Here is a 15,465-nt window from a genome sequence, read left to right as displayed (position 1 = left end):
AACACTACAAAGGAAATTAAAGACTATTTTGCATGATGTCAATCAACCTTTGCTTTGGGGTTTAATTTTCTTTGGGGGGAAACCCAAACTGCTCAAGGCTGTGGGGACATGTCTCCCCGCTGCTCATCAGTGGCTCAAGGACAAAGGCAGCTGTGACAGTCAACGTTAAAATTGAACCACACCGAGTTATTGGCTCAGTGTTGGGAGTTTCCAAAGTGTGCAGTGCATGTGATTTTTCAGCATACCCTTGCCAGTCATCAGTATGGCCTTTGTGCCCTGAATGTCTATCATGTGACCATGCAAAATGGTGGAAGCCACAGAGACTCTGATAACACCAAACAGACTGAAATGAGTACATCTATTTATAGTGGACTCCAAAATGAGACTCGCGCTTCCATTTTCATGTTCGGAGTGATAATGTTGATATAAAGCAGAAAATAGTACCCTCTGTCAGTATTTTTTCACTAAATATGCATTGCCTCATGTTTATTGTGTATATTGTCTTTTCTACAGAAATGTACCCACCTGTCGTGTTCTGATTCATTAATTAAAGTCGGTACGCCCATCAGCTGTTGAGTAGCAAAATATTACTTGTTTTCCACCTACATAAAAAGTACTTAACCCGGTTTCTTTTCTTTTTATGCTTAAGGAGGAAGTCCATTTTAATTTGAGAGGACTCTTGGCTCACTGACAATTTGGTTATAAAGCATCAGCATAATTCTCATTGAAGATACTTGCTACCTCTGAACTGAAAGTTACACATTCCTGTTTGCAATTCTTTTTGAGATAGAAATTCTCATTGGCGTTTCAAAACTCACAAGCTTGTTCAATATTCATCACATCAATGACATCATAACACCAGCGTCGACTCAAGTATGTAACGTTTTGGGTATCATTCAGTTATTTCCTAAAACATAAGCATGGGCAAAATATTACCTTTGATGGCAATCACCATTGACCGGCATTCTTTTGGCTCACGTTTTGTTTGTTAACATCGCGTTCAGATGCTGAAGGGTGTGGGCCTGTTACATAAGCTTTGGCCGTCTTTGGTCAAGCCCAGGGTGTGGGCTCACTTGGACCCAAAGTTACAGCATGATCTAGCAAAGTAATTAAAAGCAGAGCCGGGACGCCGTCAGAGTGCCTATTATCCCCAGCTGTTGTTTGCAGAGAGCTGAACGTGTTAAAATAGCAATAAACCACATTGTGCCATCAGTGTCCACTCCGTTACCTCATCTCCCAGCTTTTGCTTGTGTGACAATCTCCCTCTGCGCTATGTTCTTGTGATGCCAGCAGAAAACGCATCTACGATGAAAAAAGAACGAAACAAAACAAGACCTCAATGGTCATCAAGGAAAGGGGTTGACTAAATCATCGAGTAACATTTACCCAGCGAAACAAGCCTAATGAATAGCAGACTATGCGATAAAGGTTAAACTTTGCTGTCCCAATGACTGCTGTCCCGGCGCACCTTATTGTTCTTTGTTCCCCAAGCACCCTGCAGCATAGGCACATGATTTAAGCAGTGTAAAGAAAAAAATGAAAGCAAAACAACCTTCTCGTTTCGGATTTCTCCTGAACTTTTAGTGGATGATTTAATGAGATAGCCTACACCCAGGCTGGCGCTTGCAATCAGCTAATATATAGCAAAATAAGAACTTGGAAGCATGTCATTTCCACTTAACATTGACTTTTTGTGACCTCTCATTGGTCAATCCGCATGGGACAACCAGACGAAGATGTCTCACCTCAAGGGGAGAAAGGTTTTTAATGAGAATAGCCGAGCACTTTTTACCGCGCTCTATAACGACTGTTCTGTGAAAGCATATTTAGCGCTTCCTAATTGCACATAAGTACTTTCCCAAAGATGGCACAAGGTGCTCAGACTGGTTACCGCCTTGTAAACGCTCACTGTATGACCTCCATATGTGCTTTAGAAAGTTTTTCTTCTGCAGGTTTTTCTTTCCGTGTGTGTGAGCTCCAGGGTCACAATCAAATCCCAACATGATTGTTGAGCACTCTGGGTCCACAAGTCTTTTTACAACCTTCACCACCCCCACCAACTTCATTTCATGTAAGAGCAGCAGCTGGAATGGAGCACTCCACATACATCCGCTGCCTCGGACACAGCTGGCGTTTTGACTTTCTTGTCTGCTTACAAAGTCGACAGAAACACTGGTTTTGAATATCGCCAAATATTTCAATGAGTGAATTAGATGTTGAAAAGAAAACGTTGCTCACATTACTTTTATCCTTTTGGGGGGCTCGCTTCAACTTGGGGGAGCTGCATGTGGCAGCTCCATCAAGAAAAAGGGCCATATTTTAGCAAAGCTGTATTGTTGTGATTACAGTCAAGTGTGTTTGTAGTGGTACTCTGAAATTGATAAAAGAGAACCAGTTGGGCCACCTACCAAGAAAACTATACGGCGCGTACAGTATTCCCTCTCACTGTCTAATATATTTGCTTGTTCTGTCCAAAGGCAATGATATAAATAGCCCGGCCAACACAAATAATTTGTGTTTCATGACACTTCACAAGTGAAATCAAACTCAAGACACAGCAACTTCCAGACAGCATTTCTAGGTTACAACTGTGTTGTATGTTTGCCCAGTAACTGGCTGTCTTGGAAAAATTTATAGAGCGCAACCCTGAAGCCCGATGAACATTTTTCGACACATACCACACAGTCACCCGCACACGTCTGCATGGGTGAGCGTTATCTGTTGTCCACACCGTATTCCCCTCTACGGGTCAACCCACGCTGATCGGAGTGCTGTGACAGACACATCCTGTCCAAGGATGTGCATGGATACGTTCCAATACCTGTTGTTGTTAATTCCTTTCTCCAACTCCAAACGGACTTTTGTTTGGTTTAAAAACACAAGGGGTGTGGACTGGGTGGAAAAGTCAACTTTTACCACCCATCTGTGTGGGAACAAAAATAGTTGTCAATCCATGTACATGAGTGTATTCAAGGAACCTCTAGGGAATGAAGTAGTGTCTTTTTTTCTGGCACCGAGATGTTGGGTTGGGTGATATTACATAGCATAGTAATGCGGCCTCAACGACTACCCTCAAAACTGTGCTTGGGTAAATGTTGGTTTAGCTTTGAAAGTGTCATTCCTTTTCTTCTGTCAGTATTCAACCAACATTTTATGACATTATTGCAAAGCTCAACTTTTGGGCATGCTAATTGCTTGGCTCTGGAAATTGCTTCGTGTCTTGGAAAAAAAATGTTGCTGAAAGCATATTGATACGTTTTAATCTGGAAAAAAAAGATTGTTATATTTGTAGTCATTTGAAATAAACGTTTTGTAACATAAACATTCCACTATTTTAATTTTCGATTCCAGTTAGGCCAACTCTTCAAGACCAACATTAGTTAATCTTATCTTGCTTCACACCATTTCCACAAACCTTGTGAAGTGTTGGGGAATAAGCCAAAGGCAAAAAACATTTGGGTGTTGTGGTCAAAAGATGTCTTTCTGAATAAAGCTTAACCAACAACCTGTTTGGTTACTGGTGATTTTATTTGAGGGGCGAGTCCCAATAATGCTGATGCTGATAAAGGTGAAGTGGTTGCAAAATGGGTTACAGGGCCTTTCTGATTTATCTTGAGAAATACTTTGAACTAGTGCCCAACGGTCATTCAAAAAAATGATTTTAATACGTAGTCTTCACTTGCTTTGCTTTTTTTTAGGCGGGGGTATTTGATAATACTTGAAGGAGCCAAGATGAAGTAGTTGAACCAAAGTGACCTTGATGGCTATATGTAATTGATTACTGACTCAGTTGAGGAGGTATTTACAAGCAGACGTGGAAGGTGGTCTCAAAGGTCTTCTTTGGACATCTGGAAGCAAAACGGGTGTCGCACCAGAAAGGACCAGAAGTGGCCAGTTTCAGAAGGTCCCACCCTCTTGTTCGTGGTGTCACGCCAAGACGTCTTGCCTTGCTCGAGAATCAAAACAATGTCTTCAGATTCGGAGAAGATGCTTTCTTGTTACTCATCCAGTTATGAATATGATTCAAATAGTTGTGAAGAGGAAATCATACATGTTTGCAATCAATTAAATAATATATTCAGTGTCATTTTGAGGCATCTGGACTGAAAAGTAGCACTCAAAAAATGCAGAAGATGGCGACAAAGCTCCGTGGAAATGGGCTGATTTGTCTTCTGGGAATTTTTATCAGCAAATATCAAATAGTTGTCTCGGCGCAACACACAACAATTCACCATCACGGTATTTATGTGTTTTCCTTCTAATTTCGCCATCAACACGGATCAACACGAAGTTGTCAGACCAAACAAAGTACCGCAAAATGCATTGTGTGTCCTTTTTCGGTCAGGGGCGTTCCTTCCGTGACGTCAGGAATCGTCACCAACTCAAAAACAAGACTTCCTGAATATTCACCGCGAGTCTTAAAACGTAGAATATAGCTATATGCGGTGGAATCTTTGGAAAATACGCTCAGTAGAAGTCATTTGAAGCGATTTTACAAATTATGGACACAACTTGTCCAGAGGCGTTGGTTGTCACAGAAGTCACAGGTTTCTCAACTTTCCAGCGAGCCAACTGATGTAAAAGAGACGACAGCTGCTTCACCTTTCCCTCCCCTACTCAAAACAACTCCAATGCCCATAGAGAGGAAGTTGGCTGCCTCTCTTGACAGAATAAACCACTGGTGTCCCCTAGTCTGTCACAGCATCCTTTCAATCAGGTGTGACAGGATTTGTTTTTACTGGAATTGCCCTGAGGTTTCCCACCTTGGATCCAGGGTAGTTCATGTCAATGGTAAAGATGGCACTGGTTCTACATTTGAAGATAACTAGTAAAGTTTGGACACCAATATCTAATACGTACATGAAAAATATCCACGTCGACATCATGTTCGGTTTTCTTTTCATTTATGTGGCATCCAGAGAAGATCATCCAAGTTGTCGAATGACTATGTCAGACCCCCTCTGATACAAAAGTGACAGGTCACCTTTATATTATGGTAGTCGTCTTACTAATATTGTGCAATTTCTCAGGTTCTTACAACAAATAAACTGTTTTTAGCGTGACCTCACCAAACACTTGAGTAACATCAAACACCTCTTCAGTTATGACAATGCAGTCTTAATTCAACACCAATGCCGTGAAGACGATCTTGCAAGCAACAAGGTGTCAAGGATGACTGAACTGTGTTTCTTTAATCATATTGCTGAAGTTTGTCTTTTGATGATGATGAGATGAGATAACCTTTATTTGTCTCACATTGGAGAAATTCCCAATTCACAGCAGAAAAGTTATGAAAGGAAGAGGAAAGGAAAAATAATTTTAATATGAATTCATCTTTTAAGAGATAATTTAGGACAAAAAAAGACATTGTGGGGCTTGACAATGCTAGAGTGACGTGTCTGTTTGAGGGCCCACACATACCAGCGTGTTTAGTCCTGTTGCATTGAACCCCATCGCGTTTATCTCACTGCCACACACCATTTGAATTGGTGTGAAAGCAAGAGTTCAACACTCGTAGACTACTACAGAAAATATACTCATATCACTCAAAAAAAGAAAAAAAAAAAAAAAAGATTTACCATATTTTCCACATGACAAGGCATACTTTCCATATTTTCAAAATCTGGCATGCGCCTTTCAATCCAGTGCGCCTTATACAGTAAAGTCTCGTTATATCGATATCGGATATATCGATAGCCCCGGTTATATCGATACTATTTCTATGCACGCACGGAGAAAATTACATGCAAACAGGGTCGGATATATTGATAGTCCCGGTTATATCGATATTTTTTTCGGACTCCCTTGAATATCGATATAACGAGACTTTACTGTATATGCAAAGTGTTTGAAAATATGTCATTCATTGAAGGTGCGCCTTATAATCGGGTGCACCTTATATTCTGGAAAATTTGGTGTGTGTGTGTCCTGATTTTATGTTGCATCCTATGTGTATGTGTAAGAACAGATAGTCAGAGGTTGTGACCCTTTGGCTGTTTATTTGCACAGGTGCAGAGACAAGTGGTTCTCTATGTATCGTCCAATTAGTTGGAGAACACTCAGGCCGGTCTTTTGACTTTTGGTTTGCAAGGCCAAACTGTTTAAATTATCACTTGCCAAACAACGCCGTGTTTACAGAGGCAGCATTGTCTCAAAGCGGTGCCACCGGTGCCCATGTTTGGTCATCAAAGAGAGTTTAAGAGCTGCTGTTCTTTCTCGGCAGACAGTGTGGTGGGCCAAGATGATGTTGCAACGGTGCCATCAAGTGATCCAGCCGGAGACAACAGTGACGGTAGGTTTTCCTGATGTGGCAATCGTGGAGAGCCAAAAAGACAAATTTATTAAATTTAACATTGACTAAATGATTATCGCAACTACAAATTGAGCAACTATTCTTGTGAATTCTTCTTTCTATGTGCCTTAAAGGACAACCGACACCATTTTTTTTGCTTCCTAACTGACATCAGAAAAACGTTTTATAGCATCTAAAATACCCAAAACACGCAGGCTGATATTTATAGTCAAATGCAAAACACCAATAAAAACTAGTTAGTGTCCCAAAACTACTTCAAAATGACCATGGAAATTGCGAGTTTCAGAAGGTTCCGCCCTCTTGTTCGTGACGTCACGCCCGGACGTCTTTGCCTTGCTTTAGAATCAAAACAATGGCTTCAGATTCAGATTCATATGATTCAAATAGTTCTGAAGAGGAAAGCATAAATGTTTGCAATCGATCAGTACTTGCATATCAATTCGAGCTGTCAGGACTCCAATGTAGCGTCCCAGAAAATGCACAAGATGGCGCCCAAGCTCCGTTGGAAATGGGCTGATTTGTCTGCTGGGAATTTGTCTCAACTAGAATCAAATACAGTGGGGCCTTGGCTTACGAACTTAATTGGTTCCCAGACAGAGTGTGTAAGGCGAAAAGTGTGATTCACCATCGTGTTATTTATGTTTTTCTTCTAATTTCGCCATCAACACGAAGTTTTCAGACCAAACAAAGTACCCAAATGCATTGTGTGTCGCTTTCTTGGTCAGGGGTGTTTCAGACGTGACGTCCTGTCAGGCATCGTCATCAACTCGAAAACAAGACTTCTTGAATATTCAGCGCGAGTCTTAATACATAAAATATAGCTATATGCAGTGGAATCTTTGTAAAATACGCTCAGTAGAAGTCATTTGAAGTGATTTTACAAATTATGGACACAACTTGTCCGGAGACGTCGGTTGTCCTTTAAGACAGCAGCTGAGAATTTCACTCACTGGTGACACTGAATATGATAGGCAGCAGAAAACCTATGGAAAGATGCATTTGTCTGCCCAAATTCACTCGATCCATTGCATTCTCAGTCACTCCGGGCGGAATGGACTCAGCTGCTCAGCCAGAGTCCACCATTGTTCCAGATTCAGGTGTCCTTCCAGCGGCTGAAGGTGATGAAGCGCCTGTTGATAATATGCCACCCCCAGAGAACAATTCTCCCAGCGCTGACAACCAGGAAGGCATAGCCTCGGGCACGACAGCCGGCCCTAGTGCTCTTGGTGATGATGGCACATTCATCCTTGAGTCGTCAGATTTGTCTGACGTCAGTAAGACAAAGGTGAAAACTTTTCGAAAAAGATGTGCTTACAACTTTTGGGTGTGATGTTAAATGGTTGTGCAACATGTACTGTATCTCATGCCATTTCTTGTCTCTACAGCTTATGGTGGAGTGTGTCGGCAAGGGAGAGCTTGATGAGAGTAAAGCGGTCAAGGCTCTGGTCACTTATACCGACTGTGTGGGTACCTCGCACTCGTTTTCATCACAATATGACTTTGAGTCAAAAGTGACTAATCGGAATCGATCACATCAGAAGTGATTTTTCTGTCCAATGAAAATGTTTAACAGGTTGTCAAATTCGTGAAATACACTTTTGTGTACAGTAGAGCACTGGTGTCAAAGTCAAGGCCCGGGTACCAGGTCTGGCCCACCACATCGTTTTATGTAGCCCGCATAAGCAAAGCAAGAGTGTCAAGATCTCTGATGTCTGAACCAAAATTTAAAATTGCCATATGTAATCCACAGTTAACGTCTGATTTTAAAACTACTTATCAATCTATTTGTGGTGCGCTGCGTATGTCATAGGTGGAGGTGATAAAACATTGATATGGTTTCCCTAAATTCATAATGGCCTCTCAAAGGAAAACATTACTACAATGTGGCCTGCGACAACAATGAGTTACACACACGCAGTTCAGCAAAAAGTGAGGGTACTGGAATAGAGCTCACTTTTTTTCTGCAAGCTCACTTTTTTTCGCTTAGTAATTTGAAAGAATTCCAATCAACTTTTACTGTGTGGCGATTAATTTTGGAATCATTTTGACTCTGTTGATGTGTTCACCGTAAAATCTACTCAACCCTTTAAATTAGTTTTAATAGTTGTAAGAGATCTTTGATTTGCCAACTTCATCCAGCAGGCAGACCATCTCTGCCTTTTCATTTCCGTTGTCAGTGGCATTAATGAAATTGAAGCCTTTGCAAAGCATCTCATTTGCCAATTGCTGGGTGATGAAAAAAAGGACAAACATTTCCTGTTTTGGTCTGGCAAAGTGGGAAGATGTGGCTCCTTTCAGTTCTTAACCTCAGCCAAACCAGTTCAGTTTTAGATTTAAAGTCCTGAATGGGGTGGTTGTTTGTCTCTCAGTCTAATTATACCCCAACAAGTAAAATGGCAGTGCCATGTGATGTTGGCTTCTGGGATGAATTTGCTAAGTGTCTCTTCATAGAAATATTTGAATCGGTTACAGACGAGAGCGCAAGAGACTCAATCTTAAGTTTTCTTTTGGATCTTGCCAAACATTTTTTTCTTGACCAGATATTGTAAGGATGCTGTTGGCAAACGTGTTTGACAGAAGTGATTGCTTCGTCCGATATGACACATATGTTTTAATATGAATTCAAGTCATATCACACCGATAAGTATTGAGCTCTTAAGGATGAATGTTAGTTTTCTCATGCCGTATATGGGGCTCCAGGTGCATAGACGTGAACGCTTGACCCCCTTTTGGGTTTAAACTGCAACATTCTCAAGGCTAAAGGACCATCTGAAGAAGTCATCTGCTGCAGTCAATGTAAAGCTCAACAACTAAGCTGCCAAAGAATGGTTTGTTTATGAAGCATGTCATATTGGAAGAGCAGATGAATGACTTTACTCCAGGCATTATTGCTCTAGACCCCTTACAACCATAAATCAGAGCCATAACGCATTGCAGCAAACACTAGCAACACTTGCTGAACTTCAAATTCCTCATCAAGCATGAGTCCAATAAGTCACACAAGGCCAAGTTGAGTGCAGAAGACATGTGATGCACCACATGTGACACTGACAGACGCATAAGAGCATGGCTTCCATGGGAGTGATTGTATTTGTATCAAAAATTCAGCTCTGCTGAGTTTTTTTCCCCTCCCCACCTCACAAAATCTGGATTGTGCAGCTGTGGGCTCCGTCCCAATTAGCTGTGAGTTGGGGTTTGCGCACAAGCGTCTCCTGGGAACAAAGAGAGACGCCTGGATCGCATTATAGAAAATGAAGCGTGATCCCAAGTCTTCATTGTGCAATGAGGTGATTTCATCGATCACAATCAGGCGGAGGAAAGTCAGCAAGTATTCCATTCCAGCTGCGGTCTACTTCTGTGACGCACACTTCATGCTCTGAGAACATTCCGGAAATCGCATTTGTCTTTTGGGCTCGAGAACCCCACCCTGAGCAGCAAATTAAAAAATATTTTTGGGGATATTTGCGCAAACTTGGGAGTGAATATCTGGGGGAAGGACGGTGGGGCAGGGTAAGAAATAGTGAAACAACAAAATTTCAATCGAAAAAAAGCTGTTAGTCTTCGACTAATCTCCAAAGCATAGATGAACTGTAATCACACTTCTGCATTTTCAGGTGGACACAAAACAAATCCTGCAAGAGAGCGATCTCCAGTGTTACACTGAAAACTGTCGTATTAAAATCTACCAGGAGGGAAATAACATACAAATGGTCAGGAATGACGGTATGGATGAGCAATCAGCACTTTTGTCATTTTGCTGATCTTTCGTCATTTCTAAATTCTGCTTTCCTCTCATGTGCAGCAAAACCATATACTTTGGTTGAAGCCCTCAAAGGGGAATTGAAAGACAAGGTAAGAGAGCGCACAATGCTTTATAATAAAGAGTTGGAGACTCACCCAAACTTCGCGATTGGTCCTTGACCTTGTAACATTTAACTTTGATGGTTTTGGATTGCTATCTCGCGAACAACTGAAATTTGCCCATTTTTTGCTTCAGCCTTCCAGAATATACAGTATAGCAATGAGCTCACCTTGGTAAAGCGAGAATAGGATTGGTCACAGGTTCTGGGAGTACTGTATAATCTATAACGCTTGCAGTTGTCAACAGATTTTCCCTACTGCATGTGTTTGTCACTTAAGCCGCCAGACATAAATAACTCTTGACGTGTCCCATCTGAAATATTCACTTGTGTGTTGGCAGTTGGGAGTGACAAATTTGGAGGCACCACTGTCTTCATCATCATCATCCTCAGCGGGTCGCTCTGTATTTGTGGGCATTCTGATCACTGGTTTGCTGTTGGCTGCCGCCATTATTGCCGGATACTGCAGATGTCAACGCCGAACTGAGAGCAAGGGAGTCAAGCTGGTGAGTAATTTACATTTTCTCTCTGGATATGTACCAAATTTGTTTTGAAAGTCTGTGGACAATCCTCTAATTATATTATTACTATTATATTGCATTTTTTATTCAATCATTTGGTGAGTGTTGTGTCCAGGATCATCAAGAAACTGTCAAATGAAAGTTTTCCTTGAAAATAACAATGCATAATAATTACTGTAATTAAAAAATAACATGTAGAAGTGTATATCGATGAAAATGTTTCGTCACCCTTCAAATGACTTCTACTGAGCGTATTTTACAAAGATTCCACCACATATAGCTCTATTTTACGTTTTAAGACTCACGCTGAATATTCCGGAAGTCTTGTTTTTGAGTTGGTGACGAGTCCGTACGTGACGTCACTGAAGGAACGCCCCTGACCGAAAAAAAGGACGCATTGTAGCAGTCCTTCCATCACGTCAATGCATTTTGCTGTGCTTGTTTGGTCTGAAAACGTCATGTTGCACCAAAAAGAGCCAGAAGAGGGAGACCAAGCTCCATGTAAGGAATTTATCAGCCTGTGGAAACGGGCTGATTCATTCCTCACAGGAGCTCGGTCGCCATTTTCTGCCTCTTTTTTGGTGATCCATTTCCCCCCAATGTTGCCTCAAAATGGCACAGAATAAATTCTTTAATCGATTGCAAATATGTATGCTTTCTTCTTAAGAACTATTTGAATCATATTCATAACTGGATGTGTAACAAGAAAGCATATTCTCTGAATCTGAAGTCATTGTTTTGATTCTCCAGCAATGCAAGACGTCTTGGCGTGACATCACGAACTGGGGGCGCGACTTTCTGAAAATGCCCAATTCGCAGCTCAATTTTTTGCAGATTTTGAACACTTTAAGTTATTTTTATTGGTGTTTTGCATTTGAATATAAATATCATACTGCGTGTTTTGGGTATTTTAGATGCTATAAAACGTTTTCCCTGTGTCAGTTAAAAAACAAAAAAGTGATGTTGGTTGTTGGTTGAAAATTATGTTTTATGGGGACCTGGGAATGGAATATTCTCATTTTATTGGTTTCCTATGGGAAATTAATGTTTGGAATACACACTTTTCACCTTAAACACACACTTTCTGGGAACCAATTAAGTTCGTAAGCCAAGGTATCACTGTATGTATGTATTTCAACATGATGTTCTTTTAGTGGCATAATAATTTTCAAGTTTCTCATGAGTCTGTATGTCATTTGTTGATGGCTTGCTATTTTGTCATCCATCCAAGACAACAAACAAAAAGGATTCACAATTTTAGGCTCAGATCATGAATACTTAATTGAAAAATGGGCAACAGGGTTTACTATTTAAAGCAGGGGTGTCCAAAGTCGGTCCTCGAGGGCCGCTGTCCTGCCTGTTTTCCAGCTCTCCCACGAGCAACACACCTGATTCAAATGATCAGCTCATCAGCCAGCTCTGAAGCAGCATCAAAATGGTCCTGATGATTTGAATCAGGTGCATTGCTCCTGGGACATCCGGAAAACAGGCAGGACAGCGGCCCTCGAGGACCGACTTTGGACACCCCTGATTTAAAGGATTAAGTATTCACGACTCACGATTAGCATGAGACTATGATTTGTTCAAAATGTTTTGTCATTTTCATGAATGACACACAGCCTGCAAATTGCAAGGTTGAGTTCATAGCCCGACGAAAGGACATGGGGAAAATGCCCTTGAAAGTGGTTGATAAGACACACAGTACAGTACCACAACAGCCATGAACTAGAGACCTTTCAGTACAATGAAAACAATGCATATCACTGCTTCTAAAGTTATCTGCTTTATAACCTTCTTGTCTTGAATAAAGTTAGAATTGTCTCACGAACCATTGTTTGCCAAGCCACCAACTTCCAAAGTAGATCTGTGGCTTGAATTCCTGTTGAGAAGTATGCCACTCAAAACACTGTATAAGTCACTTTACGAGAGAGAGAGAGAGAGAGAGAGAGAGAGAGAGAGAGAGAGAGAGAGAGAGAGAGAGAGAGAGAGAGAGAGAGAGAGAGAGAGAGAGAGAGAGATGTGAAGAAGCGTATACCCAGTTGTACTTTGGATTACAGTACAGTATATGTATATATATACGTTCAAATATGTATGATACGAAAATGAAAACAAAGGACAGTATTCCAATAGTTAGTTTTTCATTTGTATTGTCAATGTAAACTGTAGCTTTAGTTAGTTTTCATTTTGTAATTCCAGTCTTCGTGAACTACATTAACCTTGATTGAAACACCAACAATGGCCCTTAGCCTTTCAGTCATTTCCATGTTTATAAATTAAAGAGATGTTTATAATGAATGGTGTTGCCAGAGGTTCAACAGGAAAAAAACATCGCTGTCGGACTTATTTTCTATATATGAAAATGCGATTATGTGAAATTTTGAATGGCTGACCAGCATTTTAATGTTTGTGACATGCGTGTGCTCTACTTGCAGGCAGAGAAGGCTTATCCAGTGGATCAGGAGAACCAGGGCAACACCCTGGTGTCCGTAGCTCCACTTAGCCCCTCGACAGAAACCCAAGACAAACCCAACGTGAACGGAGAATCTCCCGAAACTGATAAGACGGAGCCTCCTCCCACCAACGGCCACTCCGCCACCAAGACGGCAGACACCGAACTCTGAACGCCTCTTAGCCTCCCCCCCCCACACACACACACTCACCCCTCCGCCCTCCACACACACACACACAAGCCTAGCCATTCAACCCAAAGTCAGATCCAACTATGAAATCATCAGGGAAGCCATCACGGGCCAAGGCCACCTCTATTACTTCCTTTAGCTGGGTCCCCCAACAAGCACCAGGAAATCGAGTCGGATGACGAAGTGGGCGACGGTGGATGTTAACGACGGCTCAGTCCCTAACTTGTTGACGGCACTTGAGCTAGAGATGAGCGCTTTTGGGTGGGTCCAAAATGAATTTTGCTGTGAGTCACTCCGAAATGGTTCCCACGAGGTTCGCAGCAACTCCGCACTGTTGACACCCATCAGCCTGCACGTCATCACGTTGGGCCCTCCACCTTACGCTCGATAATATGACAAGTAGCGCTTGTAACGAAGCTTGATCTCCTTGAATTATTGAGCATGTGAACGTGTGCAGGTATTTGTGTCATCCTGTATTTTTTTTGTATGCATTACTTCATGTGGTCTTTTCCCACTCTAACGTGTACAGCAAGTTTTGTTCTGCTGAAGTTCAGCCTCATCGTTTTTGTCACCACGACAGTCACATAGCCAAAGTGCCTTCAGAGGTTGGCTGCCCTTCACCGGTGGAACTGACTGTATTAACATAAAACTTGGAAAGGCTACTCATCAGTGTTATTTTCATTATACTGTACTGTGTATGCGATTGTATACCAGTATTCTTATGAGCGATGTGATGCAATTGTTTTAATGCTTCTAGCAAGTCTGTTATTTTGCTTCAATGTGCCGGTTTCCACTTGAAAGCTGTTGGACAACATGAATACCGTACTGTGGCACATTTTAACAAAGCAAACAAAGTACATGATGTTGCAAGTGTGCGATTTTTTTTCTTACATTTTACTTCAAAGAGACTCCACACAGAAGTAAACTACTGTTATAAATGTTAAACTGGAACCCAATTTGACATGATTTAATTTTGCATTATATATTTACTCACATTCCACTCCGACTGTTTTGTTTCACAAGCAGACAATTTCAATTGGATTGGAGATCAAGAGTCAAATAAAAGTCAATACTTTTTTTATGATGTGGTTCTTGTTTTGTGTATGAAGCCATTCTTTAAATTTACAGTTTGTCGTCAATGGTGACGGGGTCAAGTGAAGTTTTTTCTGTTAAGATTTGACTAAAACTGAAATTTTCACAAATCCAGAGATTAACTCCTACCAAAATGAATCACTATAACAAAATTATTTTGCCATTAGTTTGATGTTATGTTTCTATGAAATGGACAAATAACATCAACAAAAAAGGGACACTAAGTGGTTCTTCAGCACTCAGTCACGGACACCTCCTCAAGGCTAATCCTTGGATCATCTCTCTAAAATGTTTGGTATTTCAAGTCCCAACGCCCAGAGGATGACCAGCAGGCTTGTCTAAGTGATGACATCACGTCACACTGATGTTTGGGCGGTGACAAAGTCCACCAGCTGTGTTTTCTCCATTCACACGCACGACATCCACGAAATGTTGATGTCACATCTCAAATGAATTCCGAGTAATCCAAATTCACCCCCTTAACAGCTCATGCCAGAGCCAAACTGACAGAACAAGAAGCACGTTCACATGAATATATGCATCTCCAGTTTAGGGCAGATAAGATGGCACATGGGTCAAATTTGAAAGGTGTAAATCCGTGTGAACATGAAAGAATGTGCAGTCCTACCACGTGCGACCTTGAACTGTGCAACATGAGGTCGTCTTGTGGCGCCCGATTCCACCCATTTTTGTATCTTATTCCACTGGCTCTACAGACACATATTCCTAACATTACTCACGAATGGAGTTTGGCCAAGCACTGTCTTCAACCAGGCTGAAAATTTGGGATCGACCTCTTTGTTGCCATTGCCACAGTCCAATGGAAGTGACATTTTTTTTCCGACAAAGGTGGAGAAATGCTGATGTGTGTCATGAATTCTAGTTTGACTCTTTCTTCATTTTACGGAGCAACTGGAGGTTTAACCCCCTTACTTTTTCTTCATCTTTGGCGCATTTTGCAATGCCATGATTAATTAACGTCACATAGATCCCAGAGTTCAGTCATGAGTCCACCCTTCGTCCTCCACCCTCCCGACTTT

The 15,465-nt window shown here is 41.4% G+C and overlaps 1 protein-coding gene and 1 long non-coding RNA gene across 2 annotated transcripts in view; one reads left to right on the top strand and one right to left on the bottom strand.

The window, feature by feature from the left end:
* Window positions 1-14,414, top strand: part of LOC148903426 (uncharacterized) — a 17,127-nt gene extending 2,713 nt beyond the window's left edge. Inside the window, exons 2-8 of the mRNA XM_089002408.1 lie at window positions 6,224-6,292; window positions 7,351-7,598; window positions 7,699-7,776; window positions 9,928-10,036; window positions 10,116-10,165; window positions 10,515-10,679; window positions 13,127-14,414. Of these exons, the coding sequence (XP_088858534.1) occupies window positions 6,224-6,292; window positions 7,351-7,598; window positions 7,699-7,776; window positions 9,928-10,036; window positions 10,116-10,165; window positions 10,515-10,679; window positions 13,127-13,315 (908 nt within the window). The 3' untranslated portion in view covers window positions 13,316-14,414. The remainder of the gene's footprint in view (window positions 1-6,223; window positions 6,293-7,350; window positions 7,599-7,698; window positions 7,777-9,927; window positions 10,037-10,115; window positions 10,166-10,514; window positions 10,680-13,126) is intronic.
* Window positions 1-15,465, bottom strand: part of LOC148903425 (uncharacterized) — a 30,394-nt gene that overhangs the window by 9,939 nt on the left and 4,990 nt on the right. The window contains exon 2 of the long non-coding RNA XR_016115748.1: window positions 1,229-1,302. This is a non-coding gene — a long non-coding RNA (uncharacterized LOC148903425). The remainder of the gene's footprint in view (window positions 1-1,228; window positions 1,303-15,465) is intronic.

Source organism: Hippocampus bargibanti, linkage group LG01 (assembly GCF_051943395.1).
Source record: "Hippocampus bargibanti isolate YZ-2025 linkage group LG01, ASM5194339v1, whole genome shotgun sequence".
NCBI lineage: Eukaryota > Metazoa > Chordata > Actinopteri > Syngnathiformes > Syngnathidae > Hippocampus > Hippocampus bargibanti.
Note: the sequence above shows the minus strand (reverse complement) of the source record. Positions and strands in the feature narration are given on the sequence as shown.